Genomic DNA, 27,673 nt, shown 5'->3' with positions numbered 1-27,673 from the left:
ATTCCAATAATTACTCTTTTAAAATATTCGTCAACTAATATATTTTTCATAAAATTGTAATTTCGACATATCTATAGCCTAAGTATTTCTTAAATTTTCTCTGTTCCTCTTTATAATGGCTATAGATTGTTACATATATTGTTGTTAGAGTTATTGCTGAACAGCTTCATGAAAAAGGTAAATTGGCCTGATAGTTTCCTCTAATCTGATTCCCTGTTCCTGTTGCTTTCCTCTCTCTACTCTCATTTTTGAAGTAATTGGGTTTATCAATTGCTTCCTTGGAGACCTAATCATCCCCTTGGATCAGGATATGTTTGGTCTGGAAAACAGCAGGATATCTAGCTTTTCCTATGGGACATTGTAAGGAACCAGGATTTTAATCTCTTTCACTGACAAGAAGGTAGGATAATCAGGAGAAAAAAGATAAGATTTTAGTACATGTATATAGATTGCTAGAGAGCAAAAATGTCATGGAAGTCAGTACCTTTCTGAAATCTCCCTGAATCACCATGGGGGGTGGTTCCTTGGGGCGCAACTGGTTGGCAGGTGCTTGCCTTCCAGGACTTGCGCTGATGTCTGTCACTTCCCCCCGGCCCTCCTGCATCAAAATTAATGTACAATTAGTTTCACTTTTGTAATCTATTTTGTATTATTAATTGCTTGGGCAAGCTAATAGGTATTCATAAAATTTTATAGATTGGCAAAATAAAATTTGGTATTATAATCAGTATTACTTCTTTGCAATACTTTTCACAATGTAACTGCGCTATTGATTTGGAACATAATGTAAGAGTAGCGCTATTGTAAGGATTTTTCATCATACAGGATTCCTGACTTCATTATGGAGACGCTGCAAAGCTATTCAAAGTATCTTAAATGAAGAACATAGGAAAGTACAAAGAAATTTATTGCAATAAACAGAAAGGAAATTTCTAATTCATGTCATAAACCTAGGATCATGCATCTCCTTAATTGATCCTCAATAAAATCACGAATAATCTTGGAAAGAAATCAAAGGAAGTTTCGAAGTACTAAGAGAAAAATTACAGGGGGACGAAAATAACAAATTGAATTTTTAAAGATAAACATAATAATGGAAAATGAAAATGTTTGGTGCACGAAAGGTATCAGGGGGATTTCCCTATCAGCTTAAAAGCTACAGCAAATCGGGCTAAATGGGAGGGGAATTTTCTTCGCGGCGGTTGCATGCGAGATTCAATCAGTGTGCTGATTAGAGGCTCGTAAAAATTGCAAGCGTTCTCTCTCCCAGCCGGCTTTTACCTGTGAAATTACGGACAATCAGAGATGCACGCGCTTCAGAGGATCCGCCGAAAATAGAAACCGCTTTGTCGGTCACCGATGCAAAGGCGCCTACTCACTACTACTCACTGCTGCCAACCCAGGGCCGGGAGAGATAATAATCAACCCCGTGCAAACATCGGTCTACCATCCTCAATTTTCTCTTTTCTCCTCGTTCAGACGAAATTAGACGGCTTATTATTAATTCGGTTTCCAGAACCACGGATTTAATTGGTTGCTAAATTTTGCATGACTAATTTGGAAATTCTATAGCAATTTGTGATGAGATTGTAAATTGATTCAGATTGGCCCCCTTCGCCCTATATTTTAGAACATTATTCGTAAAAGTAAAGATTCTACAGTAAACTTCATATTTTTCTACTATAGCCAGTAATTAAGTCTTTGGTTATGGTATTAAACAGAGTTTTGATATATGAATATGTAGATTGTCTCTAGAGTTTCTATCCCATCTAGTTATTTCTAGGGATAAAACCTACTTGTGTATCCAGTTGATAATTAGAAAACCCCATAGATTTGGTCAATTCACAAATGCACTTTCTATTTGGAAACTGGACCAATTTGGAAATCAAATTGAGCTAAGTATAAAAATCATTTAACCGGTGCTTAAATATTCCGCCAGTTGATCGTTTCTTCATTGGAAGATACTTCACAGTGTATAGCGAATTGCCTCAATTGTACACATCTTGAAACCAATAAGTTATCTTGAGCTGATCAGGGTATGCAGAGGTTCCGTTCAATGCTAAGAAACTGTATGCACAAGTACCCTGATAGAACTCATTAAGAGTAATAAACAATGCTGGGGAATCAACCGCTTGTTACAAAAGCTGCTTCAATTAGAATTAGCCAGAAATGGCAACGTTTCTCTCTTGTTCTTTCATAGGACTTAAATCTCTATACAGATTCTGCTACTTTGTCATTAAGGAGTAATCTAGCTGAGGATGTGATTATATGATCGATATGTCATGGTGTCTTCCTAGCTTCTAACAAATTCATAGACAGATTTATACAGTGATTTTTAGTTAATTCCTGGGATTTCTAAGAACAATACCAAAAAATTTCCAAATATGGTAGCATTCAATATTCAAAATTCAATATTAAGAGCATCAACTCAAGAACTTTGAGCGACATTGTTAAAGAAGGAAAATTATTTTCTCAATATTACTTCTAGGCCAAAAGTATATTGTATTATATATAGTATCCCATACAACATTCTATATAGGAATTCAGATGAGAATCTCAGAGAGTAATAAAGATACTAATCACAAGCTTTAAAATTTTCTCTTCCGATGAATGCTGTCATCCACTGATCAGAACCCAGTTAATCTCTTCTTCTTGTACCTCACAATTTCACCGTTGGTCGCTCTACATACCCATACTCCTATAAACCCCTAACACCATCACTACTACACCCGTATTCTCGCTTCATGCGTATCACATTTACTATCCTCTTTACAAGCATCCTACATCTAGTCTATATCCAGCACGCGAGTAGCCGGCACACGTTCCACATCGTAAGAGCTTCTCTCTCTCTATCTCTATCTATCTATCTCTCTCTCTCTCTTTCCCTTCGTTCAAAGCAGATCACGCGATCCGGAAACGCACCCCGTGGAGGCATGTGAAGAGCACTAGCCACGCGGCGGAGCCGCACATCCGATCACAGAGGGACAATAAAGACATCCACACTTGCGCGGCCGATTTGCAGCCCCTTTTGTTAGACGTGTCCTCAGGAAGGCCGGCGGCAGCGGCTAGGAGCTCTTCAGCCTTGGTCGTGCAGCCCTCAGCACCCCTCTCCCTGGTCTCAACCGGTGTCCAGGCCCTCTGCTGTTCCTCTTTCCTCCTTCTCGAGGTGTCGAGGTCCGTCGTTCTTGGAATAGTACGTTTATCCATGCGTGCTACACGAACACAGTGGGGTCTACTACAGTGGGGTCGTTACAGACCTCCGACACAACTGGGCTACCGGTCCACCCTAGCACACTATCCGGTCAGTCCACACAGGGAGACCCAAATTAGGCTTCTCTCGTTCGATGATGGAAACCGCACACGACACCAGGGGGTCCGGACACGCGACGCAGGTACGCGGATTACCTTACGGGAGAAGAAACAGCCCGTATCACCCCTCGAGAACATCCTCGCCTACCCCATGCTGGCTAATATGGCGGGAAGGAGCGCTCAGGAGCGTACGAGGCCGCGCCTGCGCCCCCATGGTCACCACGACACCGGGAAATGGAGTGTGGGTGAGTATCGACCCGATGTGACGTCACCGTAGCCCACCACCATCCTCGACCAAACCTCCCACCCCTGTCTTAACTTACTCTGTCTCTCGCGGTGATTCTCGGTTACGCTGCCGCCCCTCGTTTGTTCCACTCGTTTTATCTCTGTCTATACGTTATAGCTGTCTCGCTCCACCGGCTGCCGGGTTTCTCTGGCTACGTCTACGCGTTCTGCCAGCTCTGTGCACCTCTCTGTGCCGTTTGATTTCTGCTATGCTCTCTCTCTCTCCCCCCCCCCCTCTCTCTCTCTCTCTCTCCTTCTGTGCAGGTTTTTCTTTGAATCGGGATGTGCTTCTTCTTACCGCGACTTTTTTGTTGTCGCTGATTGTTGAGTTTCTTCGATATGGTGTATCTAGTTTTTAGGTTAGGTTCCACTTGGTTTCTTTGAGATTTTGTTAGGTTCGTTTGTTTTTTCATTTATTACAAGGCTATTGATGAGTGCATTGAGGAGTTTGTGAGATCGAACAGGAATTAAGGAAGATTAAGATTTGGTGTGATATATTAAGGGTTGATAATGTTTCTTGCAGGACAAAATGGGAACAATTATCGAACAGTCATCGAGGGATATCAAGAAACGCATATTGGGATCGTTGAGGGGTCCTAATCACCTTCGACTGCTAAGAACACGTATCTACTGTGACCAAAGACTAATTCTTTTTCATAATATTACGAAAGGATTCCTTGTACTGTGTGATGCAAAATTGAACAGAGTCTTGGAGAATCTCGTGCAGAACAAATTTCTTGCTAATCTGAGAACCTGTTTCTCACCAGCATCTCCTTTCGTCTTGCAGCTCGCCTGATCCAACCTAGACTCTATCAGCTCTTCTTCATCATCCAGAACTATCAATACTCCTTTGTGCTTGGTCCTTTCTCCTCCTCTTCATTTCTCACGATTTACAACCATGTTCCTTCTTCCATCTTTCATACTCGCCTCAGAGAGCAGATCCTCGTCATTGATCTTCCCATTATTTTTACTTCGACCCATTTTACCCTGCTTCGAGGATATTCATTTATCCGGCTTTTATTTCGCGATGCAGCCCGTTCTTCTCTAATTGCATCCAACTCGCCGCGTCTCTTGACATCTTTCTACCATTCCCAACAATTCGTTTTATCCACCAGACACGCACACAGAACGGTTGTACAGTTCCCGATCCCCTGTGTGCTTCTTCCTTTATGTAAGCCATAAACGCTTTTCTCTGTCTGCATTGCTATTCTTTCCAACTTTCCCCACCGCAAATCCTGCCTCTTCTCTGGCTGTAAGTTGCTTATTCCTTCAACTGCTGATTAGTTGCAGCGCTGTTTGACTTTACACAGAAATGGTCCAATCCTAGTTCCTCTGTCTGCTAACTTAACGACATACAAACGTTATTATTTGAATGTTGTCGTGGATCCTTTGTCTCTGGTGTTATTTGTAATCTGCTTGTTTAATTAGGGGAATTTATAATGTCACAAGTTAGGCAAGTCCTTATTTTAAGATCTTAGTCTAAAGCCGAAAAATTTTGTTATAACGATATACTGGTTTTGGTACAGTAATCTTTGCTATGGTAATCTGTAAAATGGAACACAATTAAGGTAATCCTGGTATCTTTATAGCTTTTAAAAATTTGGTTAATAAATTTGTAAGTCAGGTCCTTCCTTCGTTTAATTTCTGTAAAAGTTGGGAATAAAAGATCATTTATAAAAAACATATTGCCATATGTTCATTCATACCCTTTGCTACAACTTCTTTTCGTTTCATCATCTTATCATGTGCAGAATCTTGGCTCTTTCTACCTTGGTTCCGCTCATAACTTTCCATTTCCTTCGTCCAGCCAGCTCTAATCTCCGATTTCTCCACCTAACCAACCCTAATTCTTACTGTCTTCATCCTGTTTCTCCAAGTATTTATCTCTCACGTGGCTCCTTGTCCCTCTATCTGGCTTCTCCCCCGTTCTTTCTCCATCGAGCAACTCCTACAGGGTTCGACAACCCCCTCCACTATAAAATCTCGTCGTCTCTCGCCTCTGGCAAGGAGGTGCAATGGCTCGTACGCGTCTGCACGTAGTAATGTTACCCGTGACGGAGGTGCTGATGGTGGTAACGGTGGTGTTAATGGTGGCTGCGCTTCCAAGCTGCAGGAAGAATGCCTGTAATGGCGCTAGCGGACCTCACGTTAATGTTTCGCTTCTCTGATTGCAACCGTGTCCCTTTCACGAATTCTGCATTCATTGCTAAGGTCCACGTTAATCGTCTAAGGTCTCAGGTTCTTGCTTCTTGCGACAGATCTATTTTGTTTTCTGTGGAATTATTTTGGAGTGGAATTTGGAGGTTAGGTTTGGGAAATTCGCGTATGAATGCAAGAATAGATTTATTTATGGTATTGATGATGTGTGCAGAAGCAAAGCTCTGTATTTGGAAGATTTTTCTTCTAGTAGCAAATTCTTTTGAAAGCACGACTACTGATGTATAGTAAAATATAACCATTTGTTATCAGAGTATACAGTAGAAAATACTCGTTTATCGTTAGATATACAAGAGAATATACTCATAACGCTTACGGATGGGTCCATAGATGCACGGTGGAATATACTCGTACATCTTTAGAGCCATAGTGGAAAATACTCGTTTGTTATCAGACACACAGTTGGATATACTCGTAAAGCATAAGCGTGTGCCTTGAAACACACAGTAGAAGACACTATACGTCGTCAGACGCACAGTGGAGTATACTCGTAAGGTATAGACGTGTGCCTTGAAACACACAGTAGAAGACACTATACGTCGTCAGACGCACAGTGGAACATACGCGTGACGCATATGCGTGCGTCACTGGGTACAAACGTATTAATAATAGGTATTATAACCTCGAACTTTGCTCTTTTTTAAATCAGTGAATATTAAACTATGAAGTTAAGAATAGAATGTTAATGAGGGAATTTTAAAAAATTCCTCTTCCATAGATTACGAGTAGATACTAGTGAATTTCAGGATAATTATTTGTATCGAAATATGAATATTCACATATTTCAACAAAGTGTTTTCGAAATCGCGCGGAACTGGATTTTGGGTCAGATACAAATCGAGGTCGAGCGAACACTCTGGAAAGCAATTCTCTTCCATATACAAACTCTGGGAACCAATTATTTTCTCATTATCCTTGCTCCTGGCAGCCCGTGACGCAGCCAGAACAAAAATGTTGTCGTTTCCTAAAATAAAACGATGAAAATAAAACTTCTATTATACTTCATTCAGAAATTACTATATCTTCTCTTATATTTATGGGATCAGAGTCACCGAAGTTTATTTAGGAATTCGTGTCATTAAATATCGTCAAACAGAATCAATAAATACCAAAATTCATTTAGAAATCATTGTACCAAAAGTGTCATTTAGAAATCACTATATCTTCCATAAGATCGCGTTCAACAACCTGATAAATTGTCTTAGAGGCAGCCATTAATTTTTTTCAGTTTGTACCGAACAAGCACCGTGTTTGGAAAATAAAATTTCCTCTCGTTTTCCAGCCGTCATAAAAACCAACGTCTTTTTTTCTTTTCGAACGAAAATACAGGTCATCAAGGTCTTTTATTCTCTGTGTATTAGGCAAATTATTTCACGAGGAATTAATTTGAATGGGAGGTGGAGAAGGGAGGTTGGGCACTTTTTCTTCGGCGTGGCTGGTATTAGAGCGTGGCGTTTCATTGAGTTTCGAACGAAATTGTTGGCGCAGGCGTGACGACCTTTCTACAGGAACGGCCGGATTTTACGTGTCCTGAGCTGTGTGTCCACGCCTCCGCCTCGTGGATCCTCGTTTTACCGTTGTTTCAGCGTTTTAACGCGATTGACCGCGGTCCCGGTATCGAGAACCCTGTTGGGTCGCTTCGCTGATCGCGACTGATTTTTCAATCTCTTATCGTCTCTTCATTCTATGTAACAAATCATGAAGCAACTAAGCTTAATACTGCTTTTCGACCTAACTTACACTGACTTCTCTTCATTTGGATTAGGTTAGGTTAGATTAGGTTTCGCAAGGGGACTCGCTATAGAAGAAAATTTGAAACTAGTACCATATATTACTGACAAAAGTAGATGTGAGAGTGTAACGGACTCTTCGTTTACTTTACGTCTGAGTTAGGTTTAGTTTCGGTTAGATTTATCAAGGGGATTCACCTTAAAGAACAATTCTTGGAAATAGTGTCATGGAAGAATAGTTTAATAGATGTTTCACTTACTTCAGATTTGGGATGGATTAAGTTCCGTAAAAGAAAATCTTTCAACATAGTGTCACTATAACATTACTTACAAAATCATGCTTAGGAGTAGTCTAACATCTCACTTTCTTTAAGTTAGGTTAGGTTTCGTCTAGAAAGAAGATCCTTTAATATTGTATCATATATCATTGATAAAAGCATATTCAAATATTCAAAAATAATGTGAAAAATTCTTCACCAAATTTAATCAAAGTATTAATAAATTTAATATAATCAAGAAAAGTAAAAGAGAAAAAGCTGAAAGAAGAGATTTATAAATCATTTCGGTTTCGCTAATCGTTCACAGGGCCAGCGCAGTTTTAACGCAGCGTGAAGCGTTAAATGAATTACTTTCAAAGCTTCAAGTGGCTATTTTGTGGCTGACGGAGTGTGGAGAAGTGGGCAGCTCTGGGGTAGAGAGAGAAAGAGATTCGATGAAGGGTCGAAAAACGTGGAAGGAGGGCAGGGGGTTAGTCTAACGTCGAAACGTGTCCCGCTGGGCTGGATTCAAGGCGGCCGATTTACCGCGGTTCTGTTTCAATTTGGCACCGCTCCATTGGCTCTCTCTCGTTCAAATCAACCCCAATGGAGAATAAAATGAAACGAGAACATCGATACCAAAAATTACTTGAAAACTCCTTGATATGAACGTAAGTACCTGCTCTGACTAATGCTATTGTTATCAATGCGAGGCTCAGTCCAATACTGATATAGTGAAATTTTAAACCAAGATATCATGATAATTTTACCATCAGGTATCACAAATCATTCCTAAGTTGCTATTTTATTCTCTGTATGTAAGAACCAATCTTCAATATTTCCTAAATCTAACCTCAAATATTAAGTACGGTTTTGTAACATAGGACAGCAATAACGGTCAACTCTCTAACCTAAAAATGAAGAAACTCTACAAATTTTCAAACGCCAAACAAACCTCAGTAACATCCGATTTCTAACCTAAAAAACGTACTCATATCAGCCTTCAAAAACCAAAATCAAAGAAATCGGTCTTTTTTGCTCGATTAGATCAAACGATGAAAAACGATGGTGCAGTATGAAGATAGGTTGACCACGACAAAATATAGAAAAAATGAAAGGATGGTTGAAGGGTGCAGCGGGTAAGAGGAGGGAGGTAGCGTAAAGGTGGAACAGCGTAAAGCTACGCTGCTGCGCGTAGTAGCCCGGAAGTATCAGTAGTAAAACGTAGTAGTAAGTAGTAACGGCGGGTACGCAGGCGTACGCACGTTCGGCATCGTTCGGGGTCGAAAAAATGTACGGCGGTGGGAGAGATTCGAGGACGAAAGAGAACGAGAAGGAGGATCGCTTGTGGTCCACTGGAAGGAGATGCAGTGATAGTGGTGGGGATAGGTTGGGGTTATGGTGGGGAGAGTGGTGCCTGGGTGGTGGGAGAAAGGGGAAGTAGGACGGACAAGGACACCGGAGGAGAGGAATGGGAAGGTTGTGGTGGGATGGCCAGTTGATGAGAAAAGATGTGTAAAAGAAGAAAAAGAGCTCGAAGCGTGCATGGAAGAAGAAAAGATGAAAGACGAGGGGGAAAACTGAGTAAGGATAAATGAAGTATGCTTTGCAAGAGAGCAAACTGTGGAAGCTTAACCCATTAAGGACTTGTGGAATAATGCGTAAATGCTACGTTATTGGAAAAAGGAGATAGAATATATATGTGTTTTATAGAATACTAGATAAATCAGAGGTATGAAAGATGTTTCTATGATTTGAAAAACTAGGTGGTTACGGTGGTATAAATATCTTGACTTATGTATATGGAATTATAAGGTATAGATAGACGAAAGTATAGTGAAGAAAGGGATATTAAAAATATTTTTGAAATTATCTTCCATAATCTCAATGATGAAATAAAAAAATTCAATGAAATAATTTGTCTAACGAAAAAATAAGGATAAAATTTTGTATTAACGCGATCTGTATTCTTAATGGGTTAAAGAATGGCATATAAGGAGGAGTGGGAGGCGAGAGCATTCTTGGGAAAGAAGAATACCGAATGTTAGACCAGACTGGGCAAGAACAACTGAAGTATACTCAAAAAGGGACGCGAAGTATATAGAGAAAGGGCGGACGGTACAAAAATTATTGATGTGTACTTTGAAGAAAGACAAAAGAGATAAAAGAGGATAGGCAAACACGGTAGGGGCAAAGAATTGGAAACGGAAAAATGGAATCCAGATAAAACAATGAAGAAATAAGAAGAAACAAAGTCGGGGTTCAAAGAAGAAACAAGAAATGATCCTACATGTAAGGAAAGGCTTACATGCACTCAATGTGATGTGCAGAACAATCAGAAGAATGTACGCTGGATGCCATGTAAAGGAAGACACATAGGTGGCTAAATTTAGTTTGGAGTAGATTAACATTAGGTTCACATTTTGCTCTTTCCTAGTAGCGAGCAAAAGAATCTTAGAAATATATAGGGATACAATATTTGATCACCTACGTATCGTTTCAACATCCTATATAGACAAAAAAAAGACTACAGAAGAAATTAGACAGACCAACAATAGGGGATAAGAAAAAAAGATCCAATTTCACAAATATCCAACGTAACGAAACCTATTTCTATACCTCCCAGAACAGAATCTTCCTAACCTATAACTATCTACAAAACCTTCTTCCGCTATTACAAATGTGCCCGAAATGCCTACAAAAGTGTTTGACCCTACATCAAAATTTAGTCAGCTACATATTTTCGTAACACCTTATATATGAGAAAGAAGTTAAAGAAGAAACTAGACAATCGAAAGACGGGGAAGGAAGGTAAGAAGAAGAAGAGACAGACAGAGCCACAGGAAAAATTCAGAAACAAAGGGCAGTCTGTACGAGGAGAGGGATGGATCCTGCAATACGATGCTCGGTCAACGCGCCTGCGTCTCACGATCCTGAAGTAGCTCGAACTGAACTGAATTCATCTACTGTGCACTCTCTCTCTCTGCTTCTACACACACACGCGCACATAAACGCGCACGCGCCTCAACGAAGGTGTGTGGGTGGAGCCACACTCTTCTTTTTCATTCGGTTTCGAACCCTCTCTGTCCGGGTGTTTGACCACATTTCTACACTGGGTCTCTGTGTGCGCGCGCTATCCCCCTCTGGAGGTCGATGCACGCCAGTGTGCACTCACTATATGTCTACCCGGTCTATGTACATACGGGAGTACGGTGAGAAGTACGTACGCAGCTAAGTACAGGGGGGCGCCTGTAGCCTGTATGTACGTAGCCAAGTACGTACAATACGTGACATATATTGCGCCAATGTACTAGCTTTTTACCAAGTTAATACGGCCTCTAAGCGAGCCGTTGATTGCAACAAAGCTGCGTGTCCAATTTTTTCCCTTTAACGGATTCATCGCGATTCCTCCACCTTTCTCAAGCTACTGGATAACTTGGTACTATTTACTGCCGGATAATTTGTGCTTAGAGCGGTTACAGACTCTTACTAGATCCTATTTTTTTTAGCTTTATTTAAAATTTTAATTTTAGATGCTAGTTTTTGAAAATGGTGGTTCTAACGATAATATTAATAACTCCGATCGTAAATCACTCAGTTTCTTCGTTAATCTTTCGTGTCCTAAATTTATCTGAAAGATTTTTCTTTTAGTAATACGTTTCTTCAAAGCAAATAGACGTCGCATATATTTGCGTTTCTAGACGCAGATGTGTTAAACCATTGTGTATAGGTTAGGATCTTACTGGTCTTTAGAACCTACAGTCTACATGATTCTTAAAAATGGGAATCCCAATTGTGAAGGTAATGCGAGCTCGGATGTGGGAAGTGGGTAGGAGAGTCACCATAATTCTTTACAACCAATCAAATTTATGAAATAAAAGAAGCATTTGAGGTTTGTATTACTTAATGGTCCTCAGATTTTAATAAACTTGGAGATTGCTTTCTTTGAAGAGGTTATGTTTCAATGAAGTTTTATAAAACTTCTATATACGGTTACCGGTTTAAGTGGAATCTTTCAGCGAAGGACGAATGCAATAAAATTTTCGGCAACTCCTCTTCCACCATTACAATATACACATACACACACACACATACTATTCTATTTATCTTGTTCCACTTTCACCAAGCATCGTACAGTTCCTCTTCAACTAGGTCACTTTTATTGAATTCATAAAATGCTTTTGGGAATTTAATATCGATTCCAACCACTCTCACACGATGTCAGGGATGCAACACTAGAATTAATCCCTTGAACATGCCTGTTCCAATTGATATTCCTTCGATATAGATCAAATGCTTCTACAATACGAAAATCACAAGAATTCATTGTCTGGGAATTGCATTATTTCAGCAGCAAAACATGTGACTAGACATCAATTTTTGCTAAGAGAAAAATGCAATATCTTAATTAATCTATTTTGGACCGTTTCTACTAAATTTTGAAAGTTCATAACGATTTGCCCCAAATTGATCGTTCAACACTTTTAAATCTGGCGCTGCGACATATTTGACATAGCCTTTTTATCATGAAAAGTGACTGATTTCCGTGCAAAATGCCAGGAAACATTAAAAATAGTATAAATGATCGAGAAAAATATCGCGTATTCATCGATTATCGTTCTAGATATGAAACTCTAAACGAATACGGTTTCCTTAATGACGCACCATGTGCGTCATGCTTCTTTTCCAAACAGAAAGAAGTTTGGCTAACAAACTTTTCTACACTCGCATACAATGAAAAGCCATTTCACAACATTTCTGCAGCAAACGAATCATTTGCACGATTTCTGAGCTGCAGTGGGTCTGACCTCGAAGAAAAAAAGGTATTATACGAGGTATGCGTTACCAGAGTGCGTAGAGAGTAGGCGACATTAATAACCAGGGCACGAGCCACGGAGCAGTCAAACTTTCGCAATTAACAACGTAAATTGCTGGTAACCTTCTCGAACTGGCGAAAGAGGGGCATTTCCATAAATTAATAACGCCAGCCTGACATCGTCTTCGCGGATTGTAACCTTCGACTTCAGCAGCGAATCGCTGACCAAACTTTTCAGAATTTGTTTACCACTTCGAGGATGCGTTCTTCCTGCAAGTCGACTGGCAACTTTCGAGAAATTCTTTGAAACCAGCTAACTAATTATTACTTGCATAAACGAGCGATTTTGAAACTGAGCAGTAGATGAACTTCTCGCTGAAGATTCCTCAGGTGGAAACTATTAATTATTAGTTTCGTAAATCATAACAGCCAATAGTGGTGTTGAGGGATTTGAAGTTGAAGGATCGAGTGACGGGACATCGACCGATGTAAATATCTTCCATCTACAAGGATATGGCAAGAATAGTAATTTATTGTTTCATATGTTTTCGTTACAATTTCCACCTGCAAAATTGTAAAAACATGCAGAAGTACTGTAATAAACAAGAATAAATTTAGCGAAATTAATTGTAAAAATTTAATATTAAAAAAGACATAATATCAATTTAAAAGAATTTACGAAGTCAGATATAGAAAGAATTTATTAATTTCTCGAAAACAAGGGGCTGTGCACTTAAACCTGTTTGCTACTGTTTTACCATCAACCTAAAACATGGAATGCACAGATAGAAAGAGAACACCAAGTCATTTGAGATTTCTCAGTTCTTGTCATTTTCTCATTAGAACGAAGCAAAAGGTTATGATTTTTTAAATAGGAATCGAAAACAGAAACCAAGCTGAACATAATAATTGGAATAACAAATGAAGGGAAAGCGAGTAAAAAATTTGTTATGAGATTTTCCAAGATGCAACGCGTAGGAATAATATTTCTAAACAAATACGATAATCACCTTCGTTCTATTTCCAACAATTCCCAAAAAAGGCTCTTCCTCGAAAGGAGAATTAGCGTTGTCCAATCCATATACCAAAGATGTCTCTAACACTCAAAAAGAGTCTCCTAGAATGCGATTCCGATAAAAGGAACATTCTGAAGTGGGCTTTGGACAAGCCTGAAGAGAACTTTCGACTCCGTAGCGGAGTCGGTCACTCGGAAGATATCGGCCCCGGAATCGGCCATGGGAAAAGAAAGAGCCGCTTATTGGGTAATCCTGCTCGTCCGTGCACAAGCTACGCCTATAATCCTATCGAAGAAAAATACAGGAATATCTCCGTCTCTCCTCGATTTGCTACGCTCGAGAAAATCTTTCCAGTTTCCAGGTTTCATGTAGCCACACATACCCGTTATTTATATCCTATTCGTGATTCCATTGTTGGTATCACTGCAAGAAGAAGAACCACACGCAACTTGACACGTGTTTCGTATCCACTATTTTTACCGACCGATAGCCGATTAATCGGTTTTTTGTCGCCGACGCTTACCGCCGATAGTCTATTAATCGGCTTTTTGTCGCCGACGCTTACCGACCGATAGCCTATTAATCGGCCTTTTGTCGCCGATAATCTTTCTCATTATTCGAGCAGTAATTTGTTATTTAGTACCAAGGTACCTTGCTCAGATGCGTCAGTCGCGTTGCTTTGTAAGCTCTCACAGTTTTATACCAATTTGAGAAACTTAGCGTTCGCGATGAACGAAAAGAATGGTATTGGAGATTACCATGATTATCTCAGATTACATCGCGTCATAGTTGTCCTCTTGTACAATTTTCCTGTACTTTTCTAGCGTCGGTCATTTTTATTATTTTTTTATTTTGAAGGGACAACTCGTAGTCGTTTAAGCGGACAGATTTTCTCTTTCTCCGCTGTTCTTATGCAGAAGGATTTTTCCACTGTTAAACAGGGACCACGTATAGCGTCGTCACGTAGTAGAGATTTAACAAACCTGTCTACGAAGTTGTTTACAGTTATCCGTAGGGATTAGGCGAGAATTGATTTACGTGGACGCGGGACCAAAAGTTGTGCAGGTCGTTTGCCCGTTGTTACGCGTACTCTACGCGCGAGTGTCGCTTTCGGCAACTACGAGTGCACTCGTTCGTTTGTTCCGCGGCTGTTTCCGAAAATCACCGCCTCGAAAATTGTCCAACTTCCGTCGGCCAGACAGACACTTTGAAAATTAATTGTCCGGCGAGAGTGCACTCTCTCGACACTTCGCGCCATATTTTTTTTCTTTTTCATCCGATTTCGTCGAATAATTGGAGAATCCAGGTGCCAAGTGTATTCCAAATGGCCCTTAACTGACGATGTCCTTATCGATGTTACTGATATATCTTCTACTTGCCAGTTATCATAATTTCCCTTTGGCTCTGTCCCGTCAGATTATAAAAGTATCTTCCCTCCTTCGATCTTTTACAAATTTCACTGGAATAATCCGATCGTCAGAATAGAGTAACATTAATAACCGTATCTTCAATAAAGAAACTAACAAACGAACAAGCTGCTCATCCAATATAAAAGTTTGTAAAATATAATGGCGAGGATGACGAGGTGGGAGAGACGTGCAAACATTCCAGCGAATTCACAGCGGCATAATGATATTTCCAGGGCTTTTCGTTCACAAAGGTTGTTGCACCGTCCCGCATAAAAATGCGCACAGTGTCCGCCCTCCAATAGGAACCCCCGTGCTCCAACTTTTCCAATAACTTGCGTGAAAGGACTGGCTAGGCAGGTGTATGTGTGTTCTTGTGTGTATGTAGGAGAAAACTAGCGTCGTTCTGGGGGTAGACCGAGGATTAAGCATGGAATTTTCTGCGGCAATTAGGTGCTCTATCGGTTCCCCGTGTCTCTTCGACGCCATTTCAAATGGTTTTTCAATTTAATCCTCTACGTGTAACTGTCTTATCTGGGATTTGTCGCCTTCCTTAAAATCCGTTTGACGATCGTGCTTCCACTTGCAACTATTTGTCTGCCATAAATAACCAGATAAGAAGGTGTATGATAAATATAGATGCTAAGTGTATTTTCTAGTTAAACGGATGATTTTCAATTATTACGAAACTTTTATTTCTGTTGTAAACGTAAGAAGAACAAGGTACTTGGAAAGCCATTGTAATTATTAATTCAAACGTGTTTCAAACTTGATAATTAATTTATTCAAAAGCTCGAGCTTACTTAATGTTTCAAATGTATAGTATTTTATAGCAGCTGACAGTTGTGTTTGATAAAGTTACCATTCTCTTCACTGTCACAAGTACTGTAGCATCGTGGAAATTAAGATATAAATTTTTCCCGATTACTTACAATTTATTAATAGCAAATTAAATATACATATATTAATAGGACAGAAAACGACGTTTGTTTAATTGAAACTGAATGCGATACTCGTCTTCTCTCTCTCTTCAGCAACTCTAACAACTCTACACACTGACAACTCGATCAACTCTCACGACTCTACTCTTCGACGACTCGATTCGCTCTGATCCTCGCAACACACACGCCTTTCGACTCGCATACTCTGACCTCTCCGTCACCTCTCCTTGAAAACCGAAACCGTCCTTTTGTTCTAACGCTGTTTATCGTTTTTCTCATACCTCTGCAAGAACTAGGTGACATACACGGTTTTTTCTATTTTCGATCGATCTAAAATTAAACTCCTTTATGATATTACAGTACCATTATTTATTTCTTGTAATGGATATACAGGGTGGCTGGTAACTGGTGGTACAAACGGAAAGGGGGTGATTCTAGGCGAAAAAAGAAGTCGAAAACATAGAATAAATATTTTTCGTTTGAGGCTTTGTTTTCGAGAAAATCGACTTTAAATTTTCGCTCGGTACGCGTGCACTTTATCGCGTCTCGTTATAACGGATCTCACTGTAGATCGTCGTCTCGATTGATGTTATTTTTAAAAATTTTTATTCTATATTTTCGACTTCTTCTTTCGCGTAGAATCACCCCCTTTCCGCTTGTACCACCAGTTACCAACCACCCTGTATATATAAATTAATGATTCACGAAAGGTAAGAGTTAAGATGGAAGTCTCATTAAACTTTGGAATGCCTTCCAATATTCTTCCGCTTTGCAGCCAGATTATACACGGTGGAATTTTTTAATAAGCACGTTTTCCAATGGAATTCACCAATAAAATTTCACCTTCGGTAAGATTGCCTCTCAGATTTATTACAGTGATTTCACACGAATCGTGATATGGTATTTCCACGTACAGTCCAATACCGTGGAAAATCAAATATTTTCCAATATTTAAAATTTCATCGTGCAGTCTTTAACTATAACTACCCGTGTCTTCTAAATGTGTTGCACAGTTTTAGCCAAAATATGGCTGAATTTCGTCAATGTGAGAACTGAAAGCTGAAAAAATGAACAATCCTCCTATGATCCCTCGAATCTTCCTTTGTTTCAACTAAATTTATTGCAACGTTTCAGCCGAAATTTCCATTCAATGAGAGCATTTTAACGAAAATTGCAGCAGACTAGAAAGTAAGAAATAAGAAACTCTTCGATAATCTTCTTTAAATCTTCCTCTTCAAAAAATATCTTCTCTCGTTTTCCAAATTTGTTACAAACATTTATACGCAACATGCTCTCGATTCTGCACATTTTCACAGAAATTCTACCAACACAAATCGGCAATTAATGTTAACAAAAGTACTGATAGACAGTGAGAATAAGAAATAGTAATAATCACAGAGACGTCTATGTGAAATATTCTCAAGGAATCGCCTGACTCTACCAGCCTTTAGGTCAAACATCCTGATTGATCAGATAGGAGGAATAATGGAGATACGTAGCAAGTTCATGAAATTGGGTGTAATTGGACGAACGTGAGTAATTCAATCCGTCGAAGCATCTCGGTCAAAGGTTATAGAATGATGTCGAGGATCGATCGTCGGTTTCTAAAGTAGATAACCGAGTGCCTCCGCTAAATGTCAAACGTGTGGCAAACCCTTTGAAAAGTTCAAGATCAAAAACGGCTAACGTTCATCCCGTTGATCTTATCGTCTTCGCTACGGATCGTGCATTATTCCTTTCTCTCTGAAACATCATCAAACTAAAAATCGGGGGGAGCCAATTTTTGGCTATAAAATTGCAGAACGAAGAAGAGAAACTAAAATCTGTTGAAATTTATTTGCGATTAGGTTGTTCAAGGTAATGGAACATTTTTAGAATAATTGCTGCATCCTCTTAGTTTTCCAGATTATCACAATTAATACGTTTGATTGGGATTCGTGGTTTTGTAAAATTTCATTTGGTCCTAATCTTGGAAGCCACATATGATTTAGTATTTTGTCAAAATTTGTTGATTGTTATAAGAATGTGTGATTTTGCGAAATCAGGTTTAAGCCTAATTTTGTAAAAGCCAGGAATTTCTTTAAAGCGAGAAGTTGTTATTTTTAAAGAGATACAGAACGTAATTTGTTAATCAGAGTAATTTTAAGATAATTTTTCGGTGACACTGTGGTTGCAAAATCTGTCATAGACCGTGGCCTAAATTATTGGACATTATCGTTCGCAACCACAGCGCATATGTTCAATTCGACGCTGCACATTGGAGATAATTTGAACGTTCGCCGACGTCTCCCGTAATTACATTATCTTCCCGAATCAACCGGAATAAATTTAGTCGTATGCACGTTGACGTGGTTTATTCCCGGGCAATCACTCTAATTGTCTTGATTTTCGCCATATTCTTGAGAACACTCGCCAATTAACTCTTTGAGTTTGCTTCTACGCAATTATAAATATAAACCAAGTTACTTACAATAAACAATGTATGAAAGAATTTTCTGTTACTTTTAAAATTACATGTGAATCAGATTCTGTCATTATTTGTACATATAAATTCACAGTAATTGTAGCTAAGTTTACATTACACTTTATAATCAATTTTACAGGACCACAAACTTAAACTAAGCTAAGATTGGATAATTACGTACAGTGATTAGACAAGAGAGCGTCACAAAATATTTTATTATTGCTAAATTAGATTTAAACCAGAATTTGTCATTGATTACTATATTAATTTTTATATTTTATTTGATTATAGTGTAGATTGCACTTCATTGCCAATTTTACAGAACCACAGAATCAAACTAAATTAGTCTATACATTAGATTGGAAGATTTTGACAAGTGTATTCTACTTCTGAGAATTTTCTATTTCTTCCATAATCGGGTTTGAACAGACAGAATTCTATAAAGAAAGAAATATGTAATAGCAAAAATACATGTTAATTAATTAATGCATAATTACTGATAGAAAATTCTGTAAAGTACCCTTATATGTCAAGAGATTATATTTCACAAATTACCAATATGAAGATCAGACATTGGAAACATATTTTAAAAAGAAGAACTCAAAGTTGCTAAACCTTTCTGGATAAAAAATGATTGAAATCCTCCAAAGAAACATAACATAAACAAATGTAGCTAATCGTCATACAGTATCAATTGAGCATCAAGGAATTACAGAGTGACTGAATAATGAGCAAGAAAATGTAACATTTAGTAAGAATGAAAGGAAAAGAGAAAAAGAATCCACGATAGAGTTCACGTCTGTTAAACTCTGTGTCTGTTGTATCAAAGCTAAAAATCCTTCGGATTTCGCAGATACCTTTTTCACTTATTTCTTCATTTAACATGCACATCGCACGATTGACCCATAGCATTTTTTTTCGCGATGCATATCAAAGATATCGGACACACAGCATTCCAGCGGAATCAACAGCCAACACATGTATGGAGAAGCCGAGAGAGACGAGACCAACGAGCCTGAAATGAAACGGAGTTCTCTTCAAAGCCGAATATACGCGGCCCATTTACAATAAGCAGAGAAATCCATGTGGCTCTGTGTCCATTCGTGCCCCAGTCAGGATTATTTTCCCTACTTCATGCTCGTTTCTTCGTTTTCACTTTGTACTCTCCGATGGGGAGATAATCAATATATCAGTTAGCTTTGAAATCCTTCTATTTTTAGACAACTAGTTCCTCTTTTTCTTTATATATATAGAGAGAAATGAGCGAAAATTGTACTAATTGTAAATTGCAGCTTTATTTAGTAAACATTAGCATAAACAATTTTTCATCACAATAATCTTTCACTTAGTTTACATTAAATCTCTCTTTTATCCACTAAAGCTTCTACCATCCATAAATGTTATTTTACAGATTCTATTTTTATTTTTTAAACAAATAAAGTGACTATAAATTCCACAGGTTACTATATTTCTAATTTTAAATCTAACGTTTCCTCATTAATTGATTTATTTTCTTGAATATCTCATCGAATAAAACCCTAATTCATATTTAGCAAAGATTATAGCAGATATAGGTGTGTTTGACCGAGTGTGCCAAGCAATGAAGTGTTTCAGAAAGAGGACCATAGAAATTAATCACACGGTTCCGAGTCTCTTTTCATAGACAACCAACAGGATTTATAGGCGAGAGTTAACATGGAATTGAGAGGGACACCCGGGACTCATCTTTCTCGCATGGATTGTTTCAGCGATCGCTGTCACCGATATTTTTCCGTCCGCCGCGTGGAGTGCGTCCTTTCCTTTCCGTTCGATTTTGTGGAAAAATTTTTATTCAAAAACAATAATCCTCACAGTCGCCTGTGCCAAATCCGTCTCGTGGAATCGCAATTCCTTTTATGGGCAGGTATGCGAAACGTTTCAAGCATTTTCTATTCGACAATATACGATTTCAATATCTGGCTTGGTATTTTTAAATGCATTCTTCGGGATGCAGACATTACAACATATGAGATGCAGTGGCGAGTATATGGGCTGAAATGGGTTGCTACAGGAGTGTTATATCTCTAAGTGCAATATTAACACGAAATAATCGGCAAGAGCCGTGGAGAGTCGGGGAGAGCCAAGGAGAGACAGGGAGATCCGATTATGTGTTAACCCATTCATTAAGTCTTAGTGGTCTATGTCTTGCTTTCTTGAGTTGAATGTATTGACCGTAAGTACAAAATTAAAGCGACATAATCGGGGAGAGCCAGGGAGAGACGGGGAGAGACAGGGAGAGCCAAGGAGAGACAGGGCGATCCGATTATGTGTTAACCCATTTATTAAGTCTTAGTGGTCAATGTCTTGCTTTCTTGAGTTGAATGTATTGACCGTAAGTACAAAATTAAAGCGACATAATCGGGGAGAGCCAGGGAGAGACGGGGAGAGACAGGGAGAGACAGGAAGAGACAGAGAGATCTAAATGTGGATTAAGTTACTGATTTTATTTTAGTAACATGTGTTTCGCTTCTTAACTGCAATTATTCACTCTAAGTGCAAAATTAAGGCTACATAATCAGGGTGAGAGAGGGAGACCCAAATATGTATCAAATGACTAAAACGAGGTAACGTATGCGTCGATTCTAATATCCAGCCAAAGAATTCAAAATAATCCGATGGTTTTACAAGAAACTAAATTACCCAAGAACAGAAAATAATCCGGAAGAATTACAATTAAAAGCAGGAAGATTCAACTGCAGATTTCATGCATTCTCATACGCAGCAAATTACGACCGTCAATCGCGATAAAACCACGTCTCTCAAATCCAATAGAAACTCAAACTGCAAATACCAAAAACTAATTTCGCCTAGAAAATTACTATGGTCTAAAACCCAAGTAAAAAACACTGACAATAAAGGCGCGCTAGTGTCGAGGAACGGGCAATGGGAACGGAGGGGTAAAAAATGGGGCGAAAACGTCGGAGGGTGGAAATGTCGGACGAAACGGAAGTCCCTTTGATTTTCAGGCGAGCCGCAATTATCCCTCTCGCACGTTCCACATACCGGAACTGGAGCAGTCGGATCGTTACGATCCCTTCTCTCTCTTTTTTTCAGTCCCTCATTCTCCTACCCTTTCTTTCGTGCCACCCCCAACGAGCCCTCGTGGCCGTGGCTCACCGCGAAAACGCATGAAAAGATTCACGGAAAAGACTCTTGGGGAAGGATGCAGCCAGCCTGAGGGCACAAGAACTTAAAGAGGGCGTTGCAAGGAGAATGGAGATAGGCGGGGAGGGTGAAAAGGGGATAGATCGGTGGTAGCAATCGTGGAGACAATACCAGCCGGTTGAATGAGAGTTTCTTGTTTGTCGACGTCGACACGGACGTTCGACCTCATTAAAAATCACTCGTTTTCAGAGCTGATTCGGAAGGCCACGGTTAATCACCCGGGGGGAGGCGGGGGGCACTCGAAACGCCTTTTATCGGTCCACGTAACTCCCTTTGTCTTCGCACCCTGATCGTCTCTTCCGCGTTCCACGCTTTATCTTCAAACGAATCAGATCGGTTTTATTTGAGTAACGTGGAATTTTCGAGGTTTGGCGAATTTCTTTTGAGAATTTCTGCCACTGCAAGTGGCTTTTGAATTATTGGCGTTTGCGTGTATTGAGTGTTTGCAGGTTTAGGCATTTCAACTTTGAAGCATTTGAGTGATTAGGTTCTGAGATATTGGCAGTTTGAACGATTGGAATTTGAAAAAATGTTATTTGATATCTTGAGATGCGCTGGGTGCTTTGAGAATTTAAACTTCTCAGTTTTGATATGCCTGGATGTTTGTATTGTAAGAAGTTTAGATTTGAAGAAGATATTACCATTCGAAGCGTTTTATTTTACATTTAGGTCTTTCATTGAAATTGTATCAGCTTACAGCTTGAAGAATTTCAACTTTTGTTTGCATCTGTGAACTTCAGGATTTGATTTGATTTTGGATCTCTGAAATTTGGTATCAGAAGTACCCATGCAAAAGTAATATCGCTTCGACATTTATCTTTGATATCGAATAATATTTCTCCCGATACACAATGGCTATTTAATATTCGCTAGTAGGATACGATAAAAATGAAGACAGTTTAACGATAACATGATTGATTTTGCATATAGAATCGTGTGTAATAATGGCTAAAGGACAGATAGTTTCGAGCTACCGGTTAGAAAACGGATAGTCCCCTATCGATAGCGACGACCCTTTATCGGTTTAGCATCGACACGAAAAGTACATGCACACGAAGCATTCGATCGGGTACACACAACCCCACACATATTCGAGAGGATAGTAACCGGGTGGTTGATCGTGTGCGAGGCGTCCTTTAGCGGCCTTCCGCCACCCTTCTTTTCCGGGTCACCCGTTACCCTGACGAGGGAGGTTTCATAATTGAGGACCAATTGTCGCGTCGCGGCTATGCTGTCGTTCAAACCGAATGAGAGGAGTGAAGTAAAGAGGCTGGAAAAAGAGAAGAGCCACGGAGGAACAGGGAGAGTGAGAAAGATCTAACTACAGATGAAGTTGATCAAGCTTTGGCTAATTGTGATTTACTTCTTTATATCGAACCCTTTAAGCAAAATGTAAAACAAAAACCCACCTATTAACTAAGTTTCTATGACTTGTGATTTGCTTCCTTAAGTTAAATTCCTCATTCTAAGTGCTAAATTAATGCGAAATGACCAGGGAGAGCCAGGGAGAGCCAGGGAGAGCCAGGGAGAGCTAGGGAGAGCCAGGGAGAGCCAGGGAGAGCTAGGAAGAGACAGGGAGATGCAAATATGGATTTACTTATTAATTGAGTTCCAGAGGCTTGTGATTTGCTTCCCTAAATTAAATTCTCCACTTTGAGTTAATGTCTGAATATTGAATATCTTGTTGCAATAATTTTATTAGCACCCTCCATTAATTTCAATGAATATTTGTTTGCCGCTTTGTTCATCTCTTGAAGTCATTTTGTTCAAGTTAGTCGCGCCTGTTTGGTTAGCAGTAATGATTCCGGATAATTTTTAGCTCGGTAAGGGACATCAATTGTTGGGAACAACGGCGAGAGAACGGAAAGGGCAGAAGGGGCCACGGAGACCAGCGAAAGATAATTAGATATTGATTTCGCATTAGAGCCGCGTTAAGATGGACGGCTATTCATTAACCTGTTATAACGGAGGGGTCCTCGTTCATTGGCCGATCTATTAAAATCAAAGGATGGTCGAGACCTTCTGCATATTACTCGCTCGTCCAACCTTCTTTCTCTTCACAACCTCTCCCTCTTTTCTCCCTATTCTTTTACCATTCCCTTTGAAAAAGACTCTTTCCATTGTCTCGGAATGCGACTGCCCAACCACCAGGTCTTCTTGTCCCTGGTGATGAACTTTACTCGGAAATATACGCGTTACAATTTTCTTTTAGGAAACTTTTGAAATTACGTATCAGGCATGGAAATTAATTCGACACGTTCTTCTTCAATTTTACCATTTTTCTATCCTTTGAGGATTTTACCTTATCTATTAATCTTAATGTTTGGAAAATACAGTATGTGACATAACCTCAAATAGTATTGATAGGCAAGATGGCGCCTGACAAGATTCATATTAGATATTGTATACTTTTCGCTTCCTTTCGAAATTAGAAATTTTGGAAAGCATATGTTAGTGAAATCGATAAATAAGAAATAAATTTATGTGAAACATAACTTCGGATTAATTTCTCTATTTAGTAGAAATTTTCTTCTTTCTTTGAATTTCCTCTATTCTTATATTTTATCTACACACGAAGAATATTTTAGCGTTATGAAATAAAATATTTATCCAATATTCTATGGTATTTCAGGTCGAGTAAATTCCATGGAAGTAGGACTAGAACGAAATAAGAATTCTCGACGAGAAAAAGCTTCATTGTAGCGAAGCAAATCGCCGGATTGCAATGTAAAGCAGTGGTACTTCTTTCCCGGAATGGCAATCTAATATTTAAATCTTCCTGGAAGTAAGGTAGCTCGAATCGAACGCCCCGGGTGTTTCACGAGAAGATTCGTGCGAAGTACATTGTCGTGAAGGCTAAACCACGGTTCTACGTACGATATTTTTAACAGTTCCACGTTCTTCGCTTCACCGTTTCTTCCGTTAAGTAGCCTAAGACGAAAAAAGGGAAAATACCATTTTTTGAAGTTTCTTTTAACATCTTTAAAATTTTTCTAAAAACAAATTTAAATTTCATACACCACTTTCTAAGTATCCATTAACATAAAATTAATCATATCAAATTATGTACCCCCCCCCCCCTTCAAAATCATTCAAATTTTATCACAGCTATGTTTCACTAAACATGTTATTATTTTATTTTCATTATATATAAAATAATTGAAATGGTTTTAGTTATATCTTTCACCCTATATATATGTGTCAGTATCTTTTTAAGACTTAAAGAAAAATATAGAAATCAATTGTACCCGTATTCATCAAAAAGAATAGGTCAAAAGCTTCTAAAATATTCAGTGGGCCAATTATCCCCGAATATCGACCAATTAACGCAAGCAACTATTAAAAAACCATTATGCGCTGAAAGGACGACGTGTTCATTAAACACGAGCTACGCAGAAATTTGTTACTCATCGCGTGTCCCTGATCGATAGCGGCGCTATTGATGTCGATAGTAGATGAACGAGCCATAATAAGCCAGTGTTCTGGATAGGCGAAAAGTGGTAATTGTTTTTGACACGTATTCAATGATGTCTTTCAAATTTCCACCACCATGGAATCTAAAAATACTATTTTTCGCTATTTCTTCATATATCTTGAAATATCTCTGATATAAAAAGAGATAGACGTTTCAATTGAAAGCCAAATTAAAGTTCATAAAAAACTGAAACGAAAATGTAGAATACAATTTTTTCGTAGGACAAACTGTTCTTAAAAAAATTGGATTGAGAAAAACTGTGCGTATGCCAAACAGCTATCCCTTGAATCTTTTCAATGAAAAAGTTCTTGCTACATTTTTGATATAGCTTTTGGCGTAAAACTGATTATTTAATTTAAACCAGATACACGATACGTCGTATAATTATATTACTTGAAATCTTTTTTCTGCAATATGGATTCTTGTATTACAACGTGCTCCAAAAAGAAATTTGGGTCGTGGCTGAATCATTTACTCAAGAAGCAGACGGATCACATCTAAATTTGTAGCACATCGGTTGTACAACCGATTTTCCAATGGGAATGCAATCCAAATATACGATTTGTCAATGAAGGTTTCTGTTACAGACGAAAATATACGTCGTGCTCTATATTCTTATTTCTAAGTGTAAAATCAAATTTTACACGTCATCGACGTTATTAAATTCTTAATAAATGTAGTGACTAGTTTCTTTTATAGATAGAACGTTTCTTTTAATTTTTTCTCTTAATTTTTTATTTACGAATGGAGAGTAGAATCTTTGCAGATTTTAATTGACCAAAGAAATAAATTTATAAAGAAACAGAAAGTTTTGAATTATAAATATTTACAATAAAAAAGCTGCATATTACAGCATTTTTTTTACAGATTACAACAAAATTTCAAATTAGAAAAGTTTTAAAAATGATAAAGTTTCGTATTATAAAAATTTAGAAGTATATAAGAATGATAATAAACATTATAAACGTTAAGATCGTGATTTCTTTCGAGACACCGGTTATACCACGGCCATCCTTACGAAATATCCGTATCGCGTGCTCGATCGCACGTAATGTACTCCAACTGCAACGACTACAACGTCGAGTTTTCGCGGAAGCATGCAAAATATTCGAGCTGTCGACACGCGTGATACGCGGAAGGAACGTAAAGCCGGCTTCCGGAAATCTACACGCCGGCTTATGGAAATACATCAAGCCGGAACTGGCTTTTACAATGTCAGTTATCTACTTCTTGTCATCAAAACCAAATTTGTCCCTAGAATAATCCTAGGGATCCCTAGAAAGTTATAATAAAATTCTAACCAATACTTAACTTTATTGCTTCATTGCTTTATTGCTTCATTCATTTATTGCTTCATTCTCCTTTCAAATTTCAACAATTGAAAAATCTGCCATATTTTACAAGTAAAATTGATTTAATAAAATTTATGCCAAAAAACTTTCTGTCCAAATTTTTAAAAATTAACGTGCCAACAAAATAATTTCGTACTTAATATTTTATATCATGAAATTTGATAATTCGAAACTTTTTAATTTCTGGTTTTTATCACTTTTTTTTCATCGAAAATGTAGAATCGAATTTTGACGAAAGTTTTCGACAGAAAATGGCGTCTATACAGGGAGAGAAAGTTTTCCTACGGAGTTTCTGATCGTGGAAGAGCAGAAGCGCCTAAATGACATCGTTTATTATTTTAATGACGTCATTAGTGGAATTTAAATAAACTTGTTCGCGAGCCACTTCGTCCCGTGACAGTTTTATTCGTCGTTGCCACGACATTTGGCTATTCTCGCTACATTCGCACCGCCATTAGTGTCTTATTTTTCCTCTAGCATCCTCCCACAACTATTTTATCGCATTCACACTCAGTCACAGAAGTCCACGTACAACCATCAATCTTTCTCTATCTGATTTATCAAACGAACCATAAAAAGCATTTTATCACTAAATTGTTTATATATAATATTTTATATCGGGAATTGCTTAATTAAAAAGCGATGTTTTCAATTTTGAATTTTCATAATTAGAAATTTTTTTATTCCAAATTTTTATAATCCAAAATTCTCCGATTGTAAATTTTTGTAATCCAAAAATTTGTTTAACTTTTTCCTCTTAATAACTGTAATATATCGTGTAAAATTAACTGAATCGCTTCGTTGTAATTTCCTGAGTTTAATGAATATACACATATGCAAACTTTTGGACCAGGTTGTACAAATGGCGAGGATAAGAAGAGAGAAAAAAGTGCTGACTTAATATTACGGATTAATAAGTTGATCAGAATATTCGCCAACAATAGAGGAAGCACGGGAAAATTCCGGCGGAAGCGTTGAAATTGAACGCTTTGAGCTTTAGGTTGGCAACGAAGGGGGATCCCCCTTCACACTGTCGCGATGCTTTTGATACCTGCTGAAGGGAGTATCCCCCTTTGTGCCAGTGTAGCACTTTTAACACTCTCTCCCTCTGGGAAGGGCCTCCACACAGCCACTATGAGCACGCCGTTTCACGCTAGCATGGTGAAAAGTTTCCGAGCTCACCATGGAACGTGGCCCCGGA

The 27,673-nt window shown here is 38.6% G+C and overlaps 1 protein-coding gene across 10 annotated transcripts in view; it reads right to left on the bottom strand.

Moving 5' to 3' along the window:
- The window catches only part of RhoGAP100F (Rho GTPase activating protein at 100F), a 63,560-nt gene that overhangs the window by 11,408 nt on the left and 24,479 nt on the right, over positions 1–27,673 (bottom strand). For 5 of the 10 annotated variants that reach the window (XM_069129770.1, XM_069129772.1, XM_069129776.1 and 2 more), the window contains exons 1-2: positions 2,923–3,510; positions 485–598 (exon numbers count right to left, since the gene is read on the bottom strand). In XM_069129770.1, coding sequence (XP_068985871.1) covers positions 485–598; positions 2,923–3,207 — 399 coding nt within the window. In that variant the 5' untranslated portion in view covers positions 3,208–3,510. Of the gene's footprint in view, positions 1–484; positions 599–2,922; positions 3,512–27,673 lie in introns of those variants that run through there. The other 5 variants (XM_069129773.1, XM_069129777.1, XM_069129768.1 and 2 more) reach the window with 3 other exon arrangements.

Source organism: Bombus flavifrons, chromosome 16 (assembly GCF_040668555.2).
Source record: "Bombus flavifrons isolate JBK064 chromosome 16, iyBomFlav1_principal, whole genome shotgun sequence".
NCBI classification, from domain to species: Eukaryota; Metazoa; Arthropoda; class Insecta; order Hymenoptera; family Apidae; genus Bombus; species Bombus flavifrons.
This window is presented reverse-complemented; position numbering and strand designations above follow the sequence as displayed.